Source organism: Ambystoma mexicanum, chromosome 8 (genome assembly GCF_040938575.1).
Source record: "Ambystoma mexicanum isolate Mex_15411 chromosome 8, UKY_AmexF1_1, whole genome shotgun sequence".
NCBI lineage: Eukaryota > Metazoa > Chordata > Amphibia > Caudata > Ambystomatidae > Ambystoma > Ambystoma mexicanum.
The window spans coordinates 749,080,922-749,100,891 of record NC_090929.1 but is presented as its reverse complement, the minus strand read 5'-3'; the positions used below and the strand labels follow the sequence as shown (position 1 = coordinate 749,100,891).

At 47.1% G+C, this 19,970-nt stretch overlaps 1 protein-coding gene across 3 annotated transcripts in view; it reads left to right on the top strand.

Moving 5' to 3' along the window:
* Window positions 1-19,970, top strand: part of PIK3AP1 (phosphoinositide-3-kinase adaptor protein 1) — a 1,287,206-nt gene that overhangs the window by 1,145,697 nt on the left and 121,539 nt on the right. For all 3 annotated transcript variants that reach the window (XR_011268600.1, XM_069610572.1, XM_069610573.1), the window contains one exon: window positions 16,083-16,153. Coding sequence is in view for 2 of the 3 variants with exons in the window: in XM_069610572.1 (XP_069466673.1) it covers window positions 16,083-16,153 (71 nt within the window). In the remaining variant the exon portion in view is untranslated. The remainder of the gene's footprint in view (window positions 1-16,082; window positions 16,154-19,970) is intronic.

Genomic DNA, 19,970 nt, shown 5'->3' with positions numbered 1-19,970 from the left:
GTGAGATCCATTGTCAGCTTCCGTAACATCATACTGAAGATACTGTAACCACCACAGAGACAAGAAGGAGGAACAGAGTCATAAAGATGACTAGAGCCGTCTAGTCTTTAGAAGTTGCTTCATGCTGCCGGGAAGTTTAACTTGCTTACAGCTGACAGATGCCGTAAGAGAGACCCACAAAAGCTAGATAGAGCCATGAAGAGACTGAACAGCAAACTACGGCAGACTCCGCCAGGGAAAGCTAAACCGAAGTGGACCGCAATGGTGTGAAGGGAAGCTGAGTGGCAGAGGACCCACTGACTGTGCCGGAGAGGCAGTGGAAGCCACGCAAAGGGGAACCGAACAAAGCGAAGCTACGGCGGCTAACAGGACACACACTGAGCCAGGGGATGGCCCGGAGAAAGAATGCAGTGGCGCGAAAGATGCTCGAAGTGCCCAGTAATACAAGTTAGCGGTGTGCCTGAGTTTGCATGTCGCTCCATGGTAATAGCAGAAAGGACGCTGAATAAAACGTGTGAAGAGTTTAACAGGATCTTGAACCATACCACGGACGGGTCATTGGACCCATACTTGAACAGAAGAAATATAACAAATAACAGTACGAATATGTAAACAAACTTTATTAAACTGGCAGTGAGAAGACAAAGATTGGCAAATATCTCTTTTTGGGTAAAAGACAGGAAAACTGCCTACAAGTTCTGGCAGAAAAGCATACCAGGCAAACTAAAGCAATTGAAAGAGACTGTACATCAAGTGATTGAAAGATTACCCAAGCGTCCTCGCAGGAGAGGATACAAGTGTTGAAACACTGGAAGGAGAGTATATCAAGGACATTTAATTGTTTGAAAGACTGTATTCAAGACCTGGCAGGAGAGTACACAAGGCAAAGTGAAAAGGTGTGTGATGAACAGCAGTAAAAGCAAATCTCAAGGAGGGACCATGCACTTGAGATTGTCAGTTGTTTTCTAAAGTAAAGGGAAAACCTGGCAGAGTAGTATACCAGGTCACCCGCGAGTCTGGGACCTGCACCCAAAACTTCAAGTAGTAGAAAAGAAACTCAAGGAGGAGTTATACCTTTGGTATTGTGACTTGTTTTGCATAGAAGGAGTCTGGCGAAATGAGTTGTTCCCTCGAAATGTGAATTCATCGGAAGGAGGGAGTTGCCCTCTTGGGCTACAATGAACTTGTTGGAACCTCTAGTTGTATTTCATTGGAGAGAAGACAAACCTGGGAAGGAGAGTAATTCCCTGGAACTGTGAATATTGTTCACAGAGAACATTTTGTTGGATTTATACCTTTTTGTTGAAGCTGAACATTTGTGCACTTTGAAAATCAGAGACAATGTTCTTAGCACTTTCGAGTTAGTTTTTATAGTGTGAGGGCTAGGATAGGATTTTGGACACAAGACATACTTTTTGATTTGGGCATCTTGACAATGGACAGACCCTTAGTTTTGGTTGAGGTAGGGAAAAACCTCTTAGCATAGGGATAGTGAGGCATTTTCCAACACCTTTTACATTTAATAAAAGTCTTTCTCCAAAACCATGCATCATATGTGTCCGCATCTCATTCTTGGCTCCTCACAGTGTGTAGCTTAGTGTGGGGGGGGGGGCGTGAAAAAGGTGAGGAAGAGACAGAGAGTGGGGAAAGTGTAGTGGGAATTAGAGAGGTAGTGAAAGTGAGAGAGTGTGCATGGTAGGGATGGAGTGAGTGTAAGCCAGTACTGGGAGTAGTGAGGGCGGAGAGAAGCGGGGGTAAAGGTAGTAGTAAGAGATAGGCGGGGAGAGTGTGGTAAGGACTTGATTGAGAAGAGGGGTGTAGTAAAAAGAGCATAGAGGCATGTTGTGAAAGGTGAGAAGAGGAGTATAGTAAGAGGGGGAGGGTGGTGTTGTGACAGGTGACGGGAGGTGGAGAAAGGTAAGAGAAGGGCTGAGAGAGAGAGGCAGGTGTCTGAAGAGGGGAGGGAGTAGGATAGAGTGAAGACAGTAGAAGAAAGGAAGGAATTAGTAACATCAAGGAGAGGATTGAAACGGGGGATGCTCTGACCACGCCAAACGCTGAATCTTAAAATCATACAAATTCAGCACAGAGAGGTGAGAACGAGACTTCAGCTGTGGCCGATTGATCTTGTTAATGTCACAATCTGAGTAAAAGAATGATGCAACTCGGAAAGTAAATGATTGACTAGCTACATCGTACATTATCTATATGTGGGACGGTGGCGGTGTACTAGGGAAGGGGGGGTAGGTTGTTAGCACACAGTGTTCACGGTTTATTTTTTGTGTTACTAAATGCCAATAAAGAAAGTTTAACAAAAAAAGAAAGGGAGTGACTGCGGGTGAGATTGTACCAGAGCAACAAGGCCACCCTCAGGTTGCATCCACTGTAGCGTTGCCGTGGTGCAGTATCTGCATCTTCATCATCGTCAGGCTTGTCCTCCGGGCTGGGAGGCGTCTCCTCTTCCTCTGCTTGGTCAATGGGCTCAGGGCCCCCTATCCGCTTCCCCTTCGCATTGTCGCATCAGGGAGGTTGGTGCATCTTCACTCTCCACCTGTGGCTGGTTCTGATCTTCCATCCACATATCATCTGGGACATACTTGAACCACAATGCATTCCTCATGATGGTCTCCTGCCCCGGCTGGCTGTTACCATTGTACCTTCTCTCTGGATCACCCTCCAGGGTGTACTGTCACAGCGGGTTGATAGCTTGGACTTAGTTGCGTTTCTCAGCACCAGTACCTTGTCCCCCACTTTGTGCCTTGATTCTCATGCTTGTCGCTTGGTGCTCATGTACTCGTTGGCTGCCACTCGCTTAGAGTGAGTGTGCTCCTTGTTTAATTTCTTCACTGATCTGCTAGGGTGGTGCGGTATTGATGAGTTGAGAATTGTTCCGTACATTAAATCTGCCAGGGGCATGTCTCTTGAGCTATGCAGTGTCACCCGGTAGCTTTGCAAAAACTGGTACAGGTCCACTCTCCATGGACTGTTCTGTGCTTTTGCTACGCACAGCACCATGTTTATTGTCCTCATAAACCTTTCCACGACGCCATTGGCTTGTGACCACCTTGGCGTAATGTAATTATGGCTGATGTGTAGATCGCCAATGTACTTTGTTAGTTCCTTCCCTTGGAATGGCGGCCCTTTGTCGCTCTTGATGTATTTTGTCAGTCAGTGTGTGGCGAACATCTTTTCCAAAGCTGTGATCAACGTCTCTGACGCTGGCGACCAACAGGTATGTTCCATCCTGCACCATGCAGAAGTCGATGCTAAATACCTCCCATCATGCTGAGCCCCTTTTTGCGGATTGTATTGGCTCTGGCTTCGGAGTGTACTGGTCACTTGGCAGGGGTGGCATGATGAGATGACACTCTCTACTTTTGCATATATTTGAGGAATCCACACCCTGTGTCGTATCCTGGCCATGGTGCTCACTATCCCCTGATGTCCCTAATTCACCAAGGTTATGATTCAGTCATGTAGGCTGGTGGGGATGAGGATGCATGTGCCTCTTAGAATCAACCCCTCACTTGTGATGTCGAGCTCCTGGAGAACCACAAATGTCCCTGTCAAGAAGTCCCTGTCAGCCTCTCTGCGATTGTGAATGTTTCAGAGGAATGACTTCCATTTGACTGCAAGTATTGTATTTTTTACTATGTTGCAGCACAGGTCAGCGTGGGTTGCTTCGAGATTGTTTGTTTGTTTGTTTGTTTATTTGATAATGCGCTCCAAGCCCTTGGGCAGCTGGGCGCAACAATACAAGTAGACTCGAAACTTAGTTACAGTGCCTGACACAGGCTATTTATTACAAACCAGAGGTAATTTGCAACAAATGATACAAGTGATACAGTACATATAGGATCAAGATGGGTAAGCGTAGAAGAATACCGTCTTAACATATGTATAACATAATCAGCTAGATAAGGGTGAATATCGTTACATATCATTGTTGTGCAGCCATTCGAGAGCGTTACATCTAATCTAGTGTAGGGTAATGGGCGTCTGAGGTCAGGTGGGAGTATGTTCCATGATTGTGCAGCTCTAACAGGGAAGCTAGATCCACCCGCTGTGGTAAGTTTGAATCTCGGGACTTCAAGTAAGAAGGTGTTGGCAGATCTCGTCAGTCGGTTTGAGGGTCTCCAGTTGATTCTTTCAGCTAGGTAGGGGGGTGCTTGATTGTTGAGGCATTTGGATGTGAGAGAAATAGTTTTAAGGAGGATTCTGACCTTTATCTTTAGCCAGTGGGCCTCAGTCCGGTGTTTGGAGATATGCTCTCTACGTGGGATATTCAAAGCTGCTCTTAGGGCATTATTTTGTAATCTCTGGAGTTTGTCAATGACCGACTTATTTGCACCTGAGTATAGGGCGTTGCAATAGTCCAGTCTGGACATGACAATGGCATTGGCCAAGGTGAGGCAGCTGGCACTGGACAGGAATGGTCTGGCAGCACGGATGAGTTTACACGTGTAAGTGGTTGTAGAGGCGAGGGAGTTCACTTGCTTTTTAAGGGTGAGAGCTGAGTCGAGGTAAAAACCTAGAGTTTTAACCTCTCGCATAACCTTAATAGTATTATTGTCGATGTTAAATGAGGCATAGTCCAGGGTGAGTTTGGTTAGGTTATGGTCTGATCCGAGGAGCAGGATTTCAGTTTTATCGTTGTTCAGGCAGAGGCCATGGGTGGCCATCCATGCCTGAATGAGGATATATATTTTATTCACCAAAGCCAGGTCCACTTCATAGTTGCCCAAAAGGGGTATGAGGATCTGGGTGTCATCTGCATAATTTGTGTAGGTGACACCCAGTCTGTCCAACTTGTCGAACAATGGCTTGGTGAAAATGCTGTACATAGTGGGTGAGACACAGGAGCCCTGTGGGACTCCACATGTAATTTGGATGGGATCGGCACAGGTAGAGGTGGAAAAGACTCTCATGGTCCGGTAGGCTAGAAAGCATTGGACCCATGCTATAGCTTCCCCTGTGAAATTGGCAGCGAGCCTGAGGTGGTTGCATAAAACTGCATGATCCACCAAATCAAAAGCTGCTGACAAGTCCAGTAGGAGTAGCAGCGCTGTTTTCCCACTATCCTTGAATTCCTCAATTTTAGTTTTAAGATCTATCAAGGCTGTTTAAGTGCCATGGAGAGGGCGGAAGCCCGATTGGCGCGAGCCTAGAAGATGGTTAGCTTCTAAGTAATCTTGAATTTGGAGATAGGCTACTCTATCGATGATTTTTAGTAGGAAAGGTACAGTGGTGATGGGCCTATAATTAGTTGGGATGGATGGATCAAGGGTTTGTTTCTTAAGAAGGGGGAGGACCCAGGATTGTTTTAGGTTAGCTGGCACTGTGTTGGATTTGAAAGAGGAGTTAATGAGCTTCGAGATAAACGGGGCTAAATCTCTGGCTGTGTCCTTTATTATTTGAGCTGGGCAACTGTCGCCCTTACAGTTGGAAGGCTTCAGCGAGAGGATAACCTTTTCAGTGTCGATGATGGAGATAGATTTGAAGCTAAAAGGGGGGATAGTATTAGGTTCAGTCACTAGAGGTGCTTGCTGAACAGTAGGAGAGAGGGCGTCCTTTTTATTAGTTATTTTGAGCTGGAGGGTGGAAATCTTATTCGATAGGGCGTTGTGTATGTTACTGTACCATATCTTGTCCTTGGGGACCGTGTCAGTTGGTTGAGGGGATTCCAAATAGTTCCTTGGTATTAGATTTGGCATTAGTAATTCTGTCATTGAATACATTTTTTTTTGTATTGATAATTTCTGTCTTGTAATATTTGGTGAATTGGGTTAAGTTAACTTTGTTGTCGTCAGTAGGCGAATTGCGCCAGATAGTTTGGAGTTTTCGTTTCTGCTTTCTAAGGTCCTTAAGTTGGGGTGTGAACCAAGCATTAAGGTGGGCTTCTTGTTTAGCTTTGCATAGTTTGGGTGGTGCAATAGTATCTAGTGCATGAGACATAGCTTTATTAAAGGTGTCTACTAGGGTGTCTGGGTCAGTATTGTTCTCCAGGCCATTGATAGTAGGCAGGAGGAGGGGGATGAGTTTTTCTGTAGTAATGTCTTTTTTTCTTCTGGTGGGGAGTGGTGGTATCATTTTGATAATTTAAGGGCTGAGGAGGTCAAGTGTGGCAGCGAAATTTATTAGATAGTGGTTGGTCCATGGTTGAGGGATGATGTCAGTAATGACTATGTTGCAGTTAAGTTCAGATACCCAGTCAAGAGTTCTACCTTTAACATGTGTGGAGGTGAGGACTTTTTGGGTAAGGCCGTGGTCGTTTAGGATAGCTGTTATAGAGAGGGCATTTTTATTATCTGGCCCATTGAAGCCAATGTTAAAATCGCCCAGCAACAGCGTTTGCGAGTGACTGTGGGTATTGTTAGCCATGAGGGTGTTAAGGTCATCTTCGAAGGTTCTCAAGGGACCTGGGGGCCTATAGATCAAGTGAATAGTTAGCGTGCGGTTATGAGAGAGTTGCAATTTTGCTGAGAGTACTTTGCAGGAAGCACAGGGAGGTGAGGTGGTGAGTTTGATAGTCAAAGTAGTTTTAGCGATGATGGCTAGGCAACCGCCTTTAGCATTGGGTCTATCTACTCTGTGGATCTGGTAATTGTCAGGTACGGCTAGCATCAGGGAGGGTCCTGCTGCCTCGTGGAGCCAAGTTTCTGTTACGGCAAGGAGGTTGATGCTGCTGTTGTTTAGTATGTCAGCAATTTCAGTTGCATGGGCTACCATGGATCTGGCGTTGATAAGGGATCCAGTAAGTGATAAAGTATTCTTAGGAATAGGATAGCTTGTAGATTTATCTGTATGCTTGTTTCGACTCAGGTGTTTCTTTTTATGAAAGTGAGTGGGATTCGGGGTCAGAGTTGAGGGTTTCGTGGCTTCAGTTTGCTTATACAAGTGCGTCTGTATAGTTGGGGATCTAACAGTATTGTTTGCGCTATTTCTTTTGGGTTCATAAATGCAAGGTAGTCTTGCCCTAAGTCTCAGGTTTCTGTCTGTGGAGGAGCTAGTGCTGTAGGTAGCAAAGGCCATGATTGTAGTTAGAAGGGTCAGGGAGGTCAGGTTTCTACACATGGTAGTTAGAGTAGTTAAATGGTTCAAGTTACTTCCCTTACTTCGCTAGGACGTCTGGCTAGGGTGTTGCAATATAGATTGCGGGTGGCTAGTTATAGGCAGGGGTTCATCTAGTGATATGGATCATGATATAAAAGAATCACAATATGAACTAAAATGCATGACTTAGAGTAGTTAGCAACGTGCAAGGCAGGCGACCCAAGGGTCTTAAATCGGTAACAGGATGCAGTGGCAAGCTACCAAGGGGTCTCGGATAGGTCACAGGGTGCAATGGTAGGCAACCAAAAGGGTCTCGGATAGGTCACAGGGTGCAATGGTAGGCGACCAAAAGGGTCTCGGATAGGTCACAGGGTGCAAGGGTAGGCGACCAAAAGGGTCTCGGATAGCTCACAGGGTGCAATGGTAGGCGACCAAAAGGGTCTCGGATAGGTCACAGGGTGCCATGGTAGGCGACCAAAAGGGTCTCAAAAAGGTCACAGGTTACAGTTGTAGCAATGCGGCAGTCTAGGCAGTACTGGGTGAATGAGTGGGAACATTCATAGCAGAGGTACAAAAGGCAAAGCAGATACCAGGCTTGCAGCAAATGTGGGCATATCAGGCAAAGAGCAATGCAACATACATGGGGCACCAATCAGTAGTGAAGCACAGCCGGTTAGGTTATGCAAGTACACTACACTTACATCAAGTAAGGAGCAGTGCAGAGTACACAAGGCACCATTCAAAAGTGTGGCACGTTAAACAGGCATTGCACCTCGAGCATTATCAAGCAGAAGAGCGATATAGCATACATGTGGAGCCGATCAGAATATGTGCGCAGCAGGTTTGGATAATGTAGGAGGTAGGCAGACTAACTCAAGAATCGCGCACATTAGTCTGAGGCAGGCGCAATAAGGGAGCATAACAGGTAAAGCATAGGCTGTATGGCAGGTGTTAAACAGGGGTGCTGCAGGTGAGCACATTGGTAGCAAACTGGGGGCGAGCACTATAGACGGTAAGGAGAGCGCTGTATCTCAGAGTCAATAAAGTACATTAAAGGTGGTGCAGGTAGCGTGGATTACCTTCCATTGCAGTTGGTCAAGCACTGCTGGTTGAGTTAGCCAGAGGGGCACTAGAGGCAAGATGAATTGCAGACGTTTTTGGGCATAAGGACGTCGCCTGGCTGCGTGGCTGCGCTCGGTCAGCTCAGTCAGGGGGATGGCCTTCTCTCTGGGCCTTACCTCATTGGCCGGCTCTTGCCTGCCGGTGATTGGAGGCATGATGTGTTGCCAGTCAGCACCAATCCGGAGGCAGGATGCAGGGTGCAGGTCAGGCAGGCATTCAGGACAAGGTCAGGCGCGGGGGGACCAAAGCGCGGCGGCCATCTTTAAATTGCCTGACAAACGAATTTCGAGTGGAATGCAAACACATGGGCAATATGTGCTTGGATGCTGCAGGTAAGTAAGGTGAGCAGCCTTTGTAGAGTATAGCAGACAGGTGCTCTTCAATAAAAGCGATTTTAGAGCGGATGAGGCGAAGATGTGCTATGAGGATAACGAGGGCTCTGAGGCAGCTGATATTATGCCTGGAGCTTACCTCTTCCTCTCTGCATCTCGGGGGCAGCGCGGGCTGCTCCTACAGCGGGCTGAGCGACGGTGTGGCTACTGCACATCATGAGGAACAGACTGGGGGCTCAGCTCAGTCAGGGGGATGGCTTTTCTCTGGGCCTTACCTCATTGGCCGGCTCTCGCCTGCCGGTGATTGGGGGCACGATGTGTTGCCAGTCAGATGTCAGTGATGCTGACGGCTTTGGATTTCATTGAGCTGATCATTTGGCAAATGTGTTCTGTCTCTCTCAATTCCTTGACCTCTATTGGTTTTGCAGCTCTCGGATGCCTGGACAGGAAATCTGCCGGGTTTTCTGCTCCTGTTTGGTATACCAGGTCAAAGTAATACCGCTGGAGGTGCAGGACCCATTTGGCAATTCCGGCTGGCGGGTAAGGGGATGATCCTGTGAATATTGGCAGTAGTGGCTTGTGGTCAGCGTACGGCTTGCACTTCCGCCCATAGAGGTAAAGCTGGAAATGTCTACAACCCCATAGGACTGCTATGGCCGCCTCATCTATGTGCGAATATTACTGTTCTGTAGCTGTCAGTGCGTGTGACACGTAAGCAATTGGCTTTACTTCTCCAGTGTGCAACGGTTGCACTAGTATTGCTCCCAATCCACAGGGCTGGCGTCCACATATAGCTCTGTTTGTAATGTGGCGTCATAGTATGCCATGGTGGTATCCGCTGATAGTGATTCTTTAAAGTGTTAGAAGGCTTCTTGGCAGCGGGTGTTCCAAACCCACTTGGTGCTCGCTCGATTTGGTGAACTCACTCAGGGGTTCCGATACGGAGCCAGGTTAATTATAAATCTGCCACAGTAGGTCGCCATACCTAGTAAGCTGCGCACCGCTGTGGGCATAGTGGGTGGTGTTGCTCCCTTGACATCTGTGACTTTGAGAGGGTCAGCCGCCACTCCTTTGTTGTTGAAAACCTAGCCAAAGAAATTATTTCCACCTTCAAGAATTCACACTTTTCTCCATGAATAGTGAGTCCAGTGTATTCTAGCCTATCGAGTACCATTTCCAGTCTGCATCGCTGTTCTTCTTTGCTGCTGGCATATACAAGAATGTAATCACTGACATTTAGCACCCCTGGTATGCCCTGAATGACCTCCTGGATTGCTTTCTGAAATACTTCTGCTACTGAGGATATACCGAAGCTCAGCCTCTTATATCTTCTGAGGCCAAGATGCGTCCAGAATGTCGAGCTAGATCTTGAATCTCGGTGCAATTTCAACTGGTGGTATTCAGCGCTGAGATCCTGTTTGGAGAAGAACCAGGAACCTGTGAGGTTTGTTACAATTTCATCCAGGGTCGCGATGATGTGGCATTCTCTTATTAGGACCGCGTTTGGCCCTAGTTGTTTTGGTTTTTCTGTAAAAACCATGGGGGATAACCACACTATTGAGCCTGACACTGGTTCTGTGATGTCTGCTTTTTCAAGTTCATGTAGTTCCTTGGTGACTAGAACCCGCATGTGGAACAGCGCCCTCCTGTGTCACACTGCTCTGAGTTGTACTGTTGGGTCATAGTGTAGTTTGACCAACTTTCCTTTCAAGCATCCTATGCTCCGTAGGAGACCGGGGCATTTTGTTAATGGATCACTGATTTCATTTGAGTCTGTAATGTCACAGATAAACTTTATCAGTTCTCAATCTTCTGCAGACTCCCTAATGAGTAGGCATTCTATGCCTGGGGTGACGATGTACACTTTGGATCTGATCTCGATGTCTCCCCTGCTGAGGGTCGCCCTGAACCGCTCCATGAACGGTAGTGGCGTATTGCATCCATACGCGAACAGAAGTGTGTGTGTGTGTTTCAGTTTTGGCTGGGGTTGCATCTGCTTGAACCTCTCAACCGGCATAACATTTACAGAGGCTCCTCTATCAACCGCCATAACCGTTTCCTGTTCTTGCACGTGTATGAGGCAACTGGGTCTCCTCTTTTTCTTTAGCGTTTTGTTGCCTTGTTCCAGGGCGAGATGAGGTGGATCTTACCCTTCATCCTGGTTAGTCCTGACTCAACTGCTGCCACCACTCTGTTGTGATCCTCACCGTATTCATCTGTGGAGGAGCTGTCCCCAGTCACAAAAAGGCGTTTCCCCACCTGTTTCTTCTTCCTGGTGTAAGTTTTTGGCAGTTGAGTTTGGTTTTGTTGGGGTGGACCTGACGATTGACACTCATGCGTAGTGATCTTGATGGCCGCATGAACCGTACGTGGTGCCCTGGGCTGGGCAGTTTCTCTTCCATGGCGCACACCTCCGCATCAATCCGCATTCATTCTGTCCAAGATTTCTTGGTTGCCACCTTGGAGATGTGTGAGATTCGCTGTTCTCCTCTCTGGCCACTGGACGGTTTGTGATTTGTGCCATTATGGTCGATGGGGCGAGTTGTAACTTTTGCAGAGTAGTGTCCATGTGGGCTGCTCTGGCGTGCAATAGTTCCCTCTGGTGTCCGTATGTCTTTCTCGCTCAGAACTATCTGTCACAACTTTTCAGAGTTCATGCCATTTATGATCTGATATTGATATTTTATTTCTATCACTCTCGTATACAAGTGTTTCAGAGCACGACAAGGCAAGGGAGGGGAGCAGGGGAGAACAAAACAACTATCTTACTAGGCCCAGTGACATTGAGAACGCGCAAGTGCATGGGAGAGGGGGAGGGGAAAAGTGCATGGAAGGGGGAGAAGTGGAAAGTGCAGAGCAAAGGAGTAACAGATAAATAATAATAAATAAATAATAGAGGCAACAAATAGTGGTAGTGCAGCCAGCAAGTGGCAAGTGCTGGGTTTAAGGCAGCAGACAGGGTAGGTCTGATAAGTGCAGGAAAAAAAGGGGGGCTGTATGGGTACAAATACAGACCACAGTGCAAGGGGTGGGCCGGAGGCAGTGCCGGAGGGTGGCTGGGTGAGCATGCACCTGGGCCCGGAGGACAGAGCGTGGCCAGGTGCACAGTGCCAAGAGAGAACAGATCAGCAGGGGACAGGGGGAGCGAAGGCAGAAGCTAAGAGGAAGGTCTTGAGGTGCTTCCGGAACCAGAGCTGGTTCTCCTCAAGCTTTAGAGTGGCATGGAGGCTGTTCCAGAGGGAGGCCCCAGCCGAAGACAGAGATCTACCCCGTCTGGGCATCTGATCCCTCAAACTCACAGGATAGGACCAATCGTCGATGTCTGGTGTGGTACACGTTGAGGGGCTCATCCTCTGTCGGGACTGTGGTGCAAAATTTAAATGTCTCGTAGTCAGGGTTTAACTGTGGCATGAAATGTGCTGTTGGTGCGTCCTTTGCAGAACGGTATACATCTGCGCCATCTCGTATGGCTAAGGAGTTGAAAGTGTCATCCCCCACATTCAGTAGGTGGTAAGACCTCATTCGATTGGCATCTCAAATGTTTGTATCCAGATCATCCATCTAGGCCCAACTGATGAGGGGTCTGTATATGGGTTGAATGGGCCCACTGCTGCAATGGTACTACCGTGACTGTGTGCTGTTGCAGGAGAGTTGAGTTTAGCCGCCATTCTTGCTGGGGTGCCTGGTCTGGGTGTGGACGTGCCTTCTGCTATGTTCCCCTTTATGTCGATTCCCTGTTGTAGTGTGACTGGGTGGTGGTTGGGGCAAGTCCATCTCACCTGCGAAGTAGTTGCTTTAGTGGTTGCTGTTGGATGGAGCTGCAGGTTATGTGCGCTGCCTAACTGGGCCCATGTAGACTTATCCTGGGTCTGGATGGTTCTGTGTTGCTCGACGCTGTATGACACAGCGTGGTTCCAAATATGTTTCTTTTTCTGCAGAGAGAAAGAAATTATTGTGTGCCTGTAATTCGTATTGCGCCCTCGTCACATCTCAGCTGGGGCTCCCAGTGGGGTGAGGGAGCTTTGGTGCGCCATGTGTAGGCCTTGGGGCCGGTGCACTTGTAAATAAGACACGTCCACTATGTATGGGGTGTAACTCGGGGCTGGCTGGCTTCCGACTCTTTACTAATCGTACGTCACGTCCCGCATGCGCGTTAACGTGACACGTACATTACCAGAAGGTCCCTATCCTTCATGGCCTTTGGGGAAGATCTCAAACACCCAGAGTTTGAGGTAACTTCCACAGGCAGTAGGAAAGTGACCGAAGAACTCAAGCTGGAATTACAAGAAGAGCTCATGCTGTGCCTGTTTACTGGGAACGAATCCCAAAACATTGACTCAGAATCTCTCTACAACTGGTAAAGAATATGTCAAACGCCTACCTCACCTGCACTACACCACCTCTACCTGGTTTATCGGTCCACCAACACACCTCCTGACCTCACTCATGCAGCCCTAACTTTCTCTCCAATTCACTCCCCTTTTATTTGTCCCTGTTGGTTCTATACTCCCCCTTCCATTGGTTGCATAACTCAACTGTCTCTATGCGCCAATCTGTGTCTTTTCGATAGGGGCTGGGTCACACAGGGGGAACCAAATCTCCAAGCCTCTTCCCGACCTTTTCACACATGATTTTGTTTGCCGTCTCTAATGGTGTGGTACCAGCCAGGGACTTAGGCTGCTCATTCTCCCTGTGGCTGCCTCCATATGCTGGTGAGTTTTCCATTTAGGTTTGGGGAGGGTTTCTCTTTCTCTTCTGTTTCCCCTGCAGTCTCTCCTCACTCCAAATGTATTTTCTATTGCCACACCATTCACCTGGGATACATCTGGGGTTGGTAGGTTGGGTGTTGGCTGTTGCATTTCTGGTTGGTAAGGAAATTCCCAGTTAGGTCCCCGTCTGTTCTTGATTCCATTCTCCTGGCTCTGGTCTGGGTTTTCTTGGTTGTTTTAAAGTGCCCTTTGGGAGTTGGAGTTCTGAAATGGAAAAGAGACAACACTGGCTAGAAAAATCACTGGGTGGCATCATGTGACAGAGTGGTATCTTTGGTAAACTGCATGGCACTCTTGGGGTTAACAGCCTCTCTGTGAATGGTCTCTGTTCATCCCTGAGAGGGTCATGACCCCGACCCTGTCACACCTGGCAGAACATACAGCATATGCAGACATTGCCAAATAAAGGTATTTGCGCACTCAGTTGACACTAAGACATTTGTTTTGGTGCTTATGTGTGAGCATTTTTAAGACATTGCCTTCTGATCAAGACTTTGATAGGTTTGTTGTTTTGGCTGTTATTACCATGAAACCATGTTTTACTGCATCCATCATTTTAAAAACAAATGTACACGACTCAATTGATCCTTTTGTAATCTCAACCTTTCTTTAGCAATGCTTTGTGTGTGGCTATTTTTTCCACAAAAGTGAGCATGTAGTTGATTTCAAGAAGTTAGTGGTTCTCCACTCGAAGTCAATCTATGACTCGTGTTTTTGCAGTCTGACGGCAGGGTTGAAGTTACAAATTAGAAATGGTGAATACAGACCATTTAGAAGAACTGTGGAGAAGGACATCCATATGCTCTGGAATTGCATTCCACTTGCAGCACGAACAGTAGAGAGCGAGTCAATTGGCATAGGGCTGTTCTCTGGCTATCTTAGCCCTCTTTGCACATGCACAGGAAACCAAATCAAGATGGCGGACAAAGCTAAACACTGCCAATCAATCAAAGGGCAAATATCGCAAATAAGCATACTTGAGGACCCTTATACAGTGGGAGGATAGGGAGGCAGGATCAGGCCCTCGATAAGACCAGGTATTTTGAGAAACGGTGTGAGTGCTTACAGAAGGAGTGAGTTCAGAGGAGGCTGGTGAAGAGAGCAGAGTGTGAACAGGAGGCAAGGCGATGAAGAGGAGGAGTTTGGGATGAGAGATGTAAGGACAGAAGACCCTCCTGAGATAAGACAGGAACTGGCAAGGGCGATTACACACAGGGCAAGGAAAAAAAGAGACCGGCTGCATGGAGGTTATACTCTAACTAACTATAAGATGTTGGGCCATTTAAGGGGGGCAGCTGGTATTGGAGCATGCAGTAGAGAAAGACTAATCATGTTTATTATAGTTACTTGAGTTAAAAGTGATAACAAACTGTCCTTCATGGCAATCAGAATCCAGGATAAGATGATTCAAGTGTTAGTTGGGAGAAGGGAATACCCTACATCTATAAACGGTGATCCTAGGACGGACCGATAAATAAGCATTTGGTGGAGCATTGAGGAGAGGTAGGTGAAGTATGGGGACATAGTGAGGAAAAGAGAAGGTTACCTTAGGGATGACCATGCAGTATGAGCATGCAGGGAAATATTGAGGAGGAGATGTAGTGTTGGCTAGTGGGAATAGAGCCAGAATCCTGAGACATGGAGGTGGCATGAATCCCAAGAAAGAGCCTGTGGAAACGAGATGGGAGGCCTCCTATTTACTGGATAATTTGGTTGTTGTTAAATGCAGTCCACATCCTAAACATCTTACAGGCTCAACTAGGGAACACTACTGTGGACTTGAGACCAACAAGAGAATGTCACCCCACCCTGCTTATGCTATGAGAGACTCAGCCAAAAAACAGGAAGAGAAAGTGAGATGTGCAAAAGACAATGGAAATGCCAGGACTGTGATTGACTTTCTTTTGCTACAATGATATACCAAGTTCCCGGGCAAGACCAGGGCCTGGCCCGGGTGAGATTGGAGGATTGCTTCTTTTATTTTGAAACTTCTGCTGATAGTAGAGGCCCGGATGTGGTCGACCAACCAAGGAAGTGAATCGATCAGAGGGAAAACGCTATCCTCACCAAGCCTTTATCTACTTTTATGCAAAATTGTGGGAGCCCCTCTACTGAGAATGAACACAGTTCAAATAACCTGTTCTATGATAGGTTTCCCACCCATGAAGGTCTACAACCACGTTTTAGCTCACTGTACCTTTCACAGAGAAGAAATATCCATTTGCATATCAGTCTGGTCCCACCCACCAGGGCAGTCCAGCACCAAAATGCTAGGCGATTCTCCTCTGAACAAGAGTACCAACAGCAACCCTAGACACGTGTTTCAGCCTTGCTGGGCCTCCTCATTGAGGTGTAACTGTGCCTCTCTAAGCACAGTGAGCAAATGGATATTTCTCATCTTTGAAGGGTGGAGTGATTTAAAACGCGGTTGTAGACCCTCACGAGTGGAAGAAATTCCATAGAACAGGGTATTTGACTCATGTTCGTTCTCAGTAGAGAGTCTTCCACAATCCTTTTTAATTATATCTACTTTTATTTGACAACCCAATGTGTAGATACATTTCTGCCTTCGAGTTGGGAGAGTATTTCATGTACGGCCTATTCTCTGACCCATGTTCACTTTGTGGGACAAGGTCAACATTAAAGCATGTTTATCTTTGTGGATAGTACGGTTGCATACCTCTTAAAACATTGTGATACTGATTCATATCGTTTGGTTCATATGAAATTAAACTATCCTAAAAGTCCACAAAAAAACCTGCAAACCTATTTCAAGTTTAAAATGTCTCTTTTGTTTATCAACCAGGTAGTGCAAGCAATAGATCGAGTACCCGAAGCACACTAAGCTTCAGCAGTGGAGTTGAAGGTGACAGTGAGGTATGGTATTACACTTTAATTTTATAAGTGTCCCTTTAAAATTAAAAAAATCATTTTACGCAATAGTTCATTACCTTTGTCACACTTGCACCCTGGGTTTGACATTCATCTCCTACTAGTCTATATAAACAGGTCTACGGAAAGCTTTCCCATAAATGCCTCGTGGTAGCCGTGGTTGAACAGTTACGTGAAATCATATGATGTCACACGGGTTTTCACAATTACAGTACAACACAATAATAATTAGTGTAATGGGAGGTCACCATAGTAATATCATACATTAAACCTGTACTCATTAACTACGTGCTGCAGAAAAAGGGTGCGGCGGACCAATGGATGATAGAGACTAATATAGAATTTTGTATGGATTGTGGCCTCCCACGTAGTCCTCATCTATTATGTCTTCCATCCAGTGTCAGCTGCTTCTGAAACTTTTTTCTCTGGAGAGGGCACCATGCGTCGTCGACTTGTGTCCCTCGAGCATGATGTCACTGACTGTATGTGTAGCACGGACTGCGCCTGTTACTTCAGTTCCTTTTTTCTGCTGCACAGTTCGCTTCAGATCGGTTCTTTGACTTTGTGCCAATGGTTGATTTTCAAAATGTCAACTCCTAAAAACGGCTTTAAGAGATCTGCCAGATATTGGTCGAAGATGTCCATTGTATGTCCACACCGCATTTGTCTCTGGTGTCTGGGAATTGAGCACAAGATGGAAGACTGCATATCCTGTCAGTCCATGACGGGAAAGGTGTCAAAGGAGAAAAAGGTTAAACTCGCTGTGGGTAGGCCCCTTCAAAAGTCCACATCAACAACTCCTTCTAAGAGAAGGTATTCTGATGCGAACAGCTGGAGGGGTGAGTCACCACCTCGAAAGCATGTTAAGAAGCGCTCGGGTCCAGAAGTAGATTGCATCACTCTTCGTCTTTGTCCTCCCGGAAGAAGGCTCAGAAGAGGCAGAGATTGAGCTTTTCATACTCCAACTCCTCAAGTGATTGCAAGGTCGTTTCTCCAGGTAAATCAGATTCTAAAGCCAAGGGGGAGGATTGTTGAAGATATTTGAGAAGGCGGCTTCTCTCACCACTTTGAGAGAGGCCAAAGAAGAGCTCTGACCCTATTGAGCCTTGTAAGGCTGACAAGGTGTCTAAAAAGGTTTCTGCCAATCCAGAGCCCTCTGCTCATGCATATGCCTCTTACCAGGCACTAATGAGTAGGGTAACCGAATATTCAGGTTGGGGAATGCCTGCTGCAGTTTATGAGAAGGATGACCTAACTGATATTTTGGATAAGGTTACTCAGAAGGATCCAACCCTACCCTTTCATACTGCTTTAAAGAAAAGAGTGATGACTAATTGGGAAGACCCAGATACTAACCCTGTAGTTATTAAAGATCTCACAATGAAGTATAAGCCTTTTTTTGTGGATCTGGGCTTCCTGTCTAAGCTTCAGTCCCCTGAAAGTTTGGTGGTACAGGCCGCCACACCATCAGCTAGGGCTGCCGCCTACCCTACTATACCACCTGATGGGGATGGCAAAAGATTTGACACATTGGCTAAGAGAGTTTTCCTTGTCAGTAGCATGGCCTTAAAATCCATTAATGCTACTTGTACTCTTGCCAAGTTTTGCTACACGCTATGGGATGTCATAGCTATGGCTTGGTTTCTTAAACATCATTAAAAATGGAAAGGAGGACATGTGTGAGTCACTGCAGTCTGGGCTTGATTCAGCTGACGGTGTCAGCCGGGCGATGGCAGCCAGTACTGGTTTGCGCAGGTTCGCTTAACTGTGTAAATCTGGATTTGCGTCTGACATTCAGGTTAGATAGTTAAACGTGCCCTTTGATGGCTCCCACTTGTTTGGCAGCAAAGCTGATGAGAGTTTAGAAAAGTTTCAATCATCAAGGGTGGCTGCAAAGTCACATGGTGCATCAATTCGTCAGCCTCAGCAACCTCACTCAGCTCCCCAATCGTGGCGCGTTCCGGTCCTTTCAATATTTTTCGTCTTTCGGAAGGACAAGGGGCAGGCCAATCAAAGGAGGCAGAGAAGATTTCCTCATGGTGGACAAGGTCGAGGTGGATAAACCACCCAAGCAGCTACAGCCTCCTTACCATCAGCTGCCACCACAGCTACCCCAAAACCTCTGAGGCCTTGTTCCACGGGCCCGTAGTGGGGGCAGGCAGACTCAGCATTTGGAAGTATGGCTGGGAATTACTTCCCATGCTTGGGCCTTGCAAACTGTAGTCCAAGGTTACTGCCTCCCTTTCTTAAGAAGGCTCCCCCATTGTCCACCGGGCAGCATTCCAGATCTGCTCCTTCTGCAGGAGATAGACATCCTGCTGGAGAAAGGTGCCATATAGCGTGTGCCCTGTGGCAGAGATCCACTTCACCAAAGGGTGAAGATCTCTTGAAGGACTTCCTGAGCTAGCTCCCAATCATAAGAAACTGCTCTCTGCCTGCTCAGAGTGTCCGCTGCCATGTTCTCCTCTCCAGCCAGGTGAACGGCCGTGAGAGAGATTCCTTCTTGTAGTGCCCAAAACCAGAGCTGAGCCTTTTTCTCCAAACAGGACAAACACACCTACATATGCATATTCTGGGTTGAACACATAATCGTAATGAACAATATAACAGTCATTTCATTCACATACACCTAATCAAACTGCGGGTTTGAACATTTTCTGAATTCAATATATAATTAACACCTTTATTGAGAGCCTGGAAAGCTGCATGGAAAAATGTGATTACTGGGCCCACCATGCCATGTAGGCAGAAGCCGCCATGGACGTGGAGGGAGCCTCCAGCGATGGCAGCGTCAGCACCCTAAGTGATGCCGGGGATGATCGGGATCTGATGGATTCCCGCATGCGAGGCCCCAACTCCAACAGGTAGGCCGGCGTTTCTGCTACAGAGACGACACCCAGTGGCTCAAGTACCTTCATGACACGTCACACTAAGCACATCTCCCATGGCCAACAGTCGACCATGTCATCGACAGATAAGCGACACGTGGTGTTGAAGGGAAGGTCCAAAAAATCCCTGTCCTCTCGGCCATCGTGGTTGCGATCCCCACACAGCAGGCCCCTGAAGCAGACGCCAAAGTCCGTTTGTCATTTACCATATATCAAGGCTACAAATCTTTCTTTACAGCCACCAGAAATAACTGACCTGAAGTGATGCAACAGTGTGAAGCAGGAGAAAAGCCCCCCAAGAACCCTTGGTTTCCCCGAAATCAGAGATGTAATCTGCAGTGGGAAGACAAGGGCTCCAGGGAAACCCTCTGGGGGAAAAATCCCTGGCGTGCTGGTCGCTGAGCAGGTCTGAGTTGTAGTCCTTGTTCAGAAGCACGGTTGCGTCACAAGAAGGGGAAGGATTAGTGGATACAGCTGCTGGGCTAAAGAAGAGTGAGAAGGAGGGGTAACTGTAAGTTCTCAAGAAAAGAGGTTATGGAGCACAAAAGGAAAGAAACGTAGCAGGAATATCATGCGAGGGTCAGAAGGCTCGGGTGAATTTCCGAAACTGACCTGAGAGCAAGAATCTGAAGCGTACCTCTGGACAGGAAAGCAGGTGAGTGTGAGACTTGGTAGCAGTATGTATGGCTCTGGGCAATGTTGGGATAGGGTGCAATTACATGCACAGGTGAGCAGCGGACTGTAGCAGAGAGGAATAGCATAGAGAGAGGATGTATGGGTCTTCCTGTAATCGCTAAAGAACGAATGGGGAGTCAGTGTGGATTCGCATAAGAACACTAGACAACTGCATCGAACACTAGACGCCATCTTGGGAGGAAAAACTAGACTGGTGCTTGGAACATCAGGCACCATCT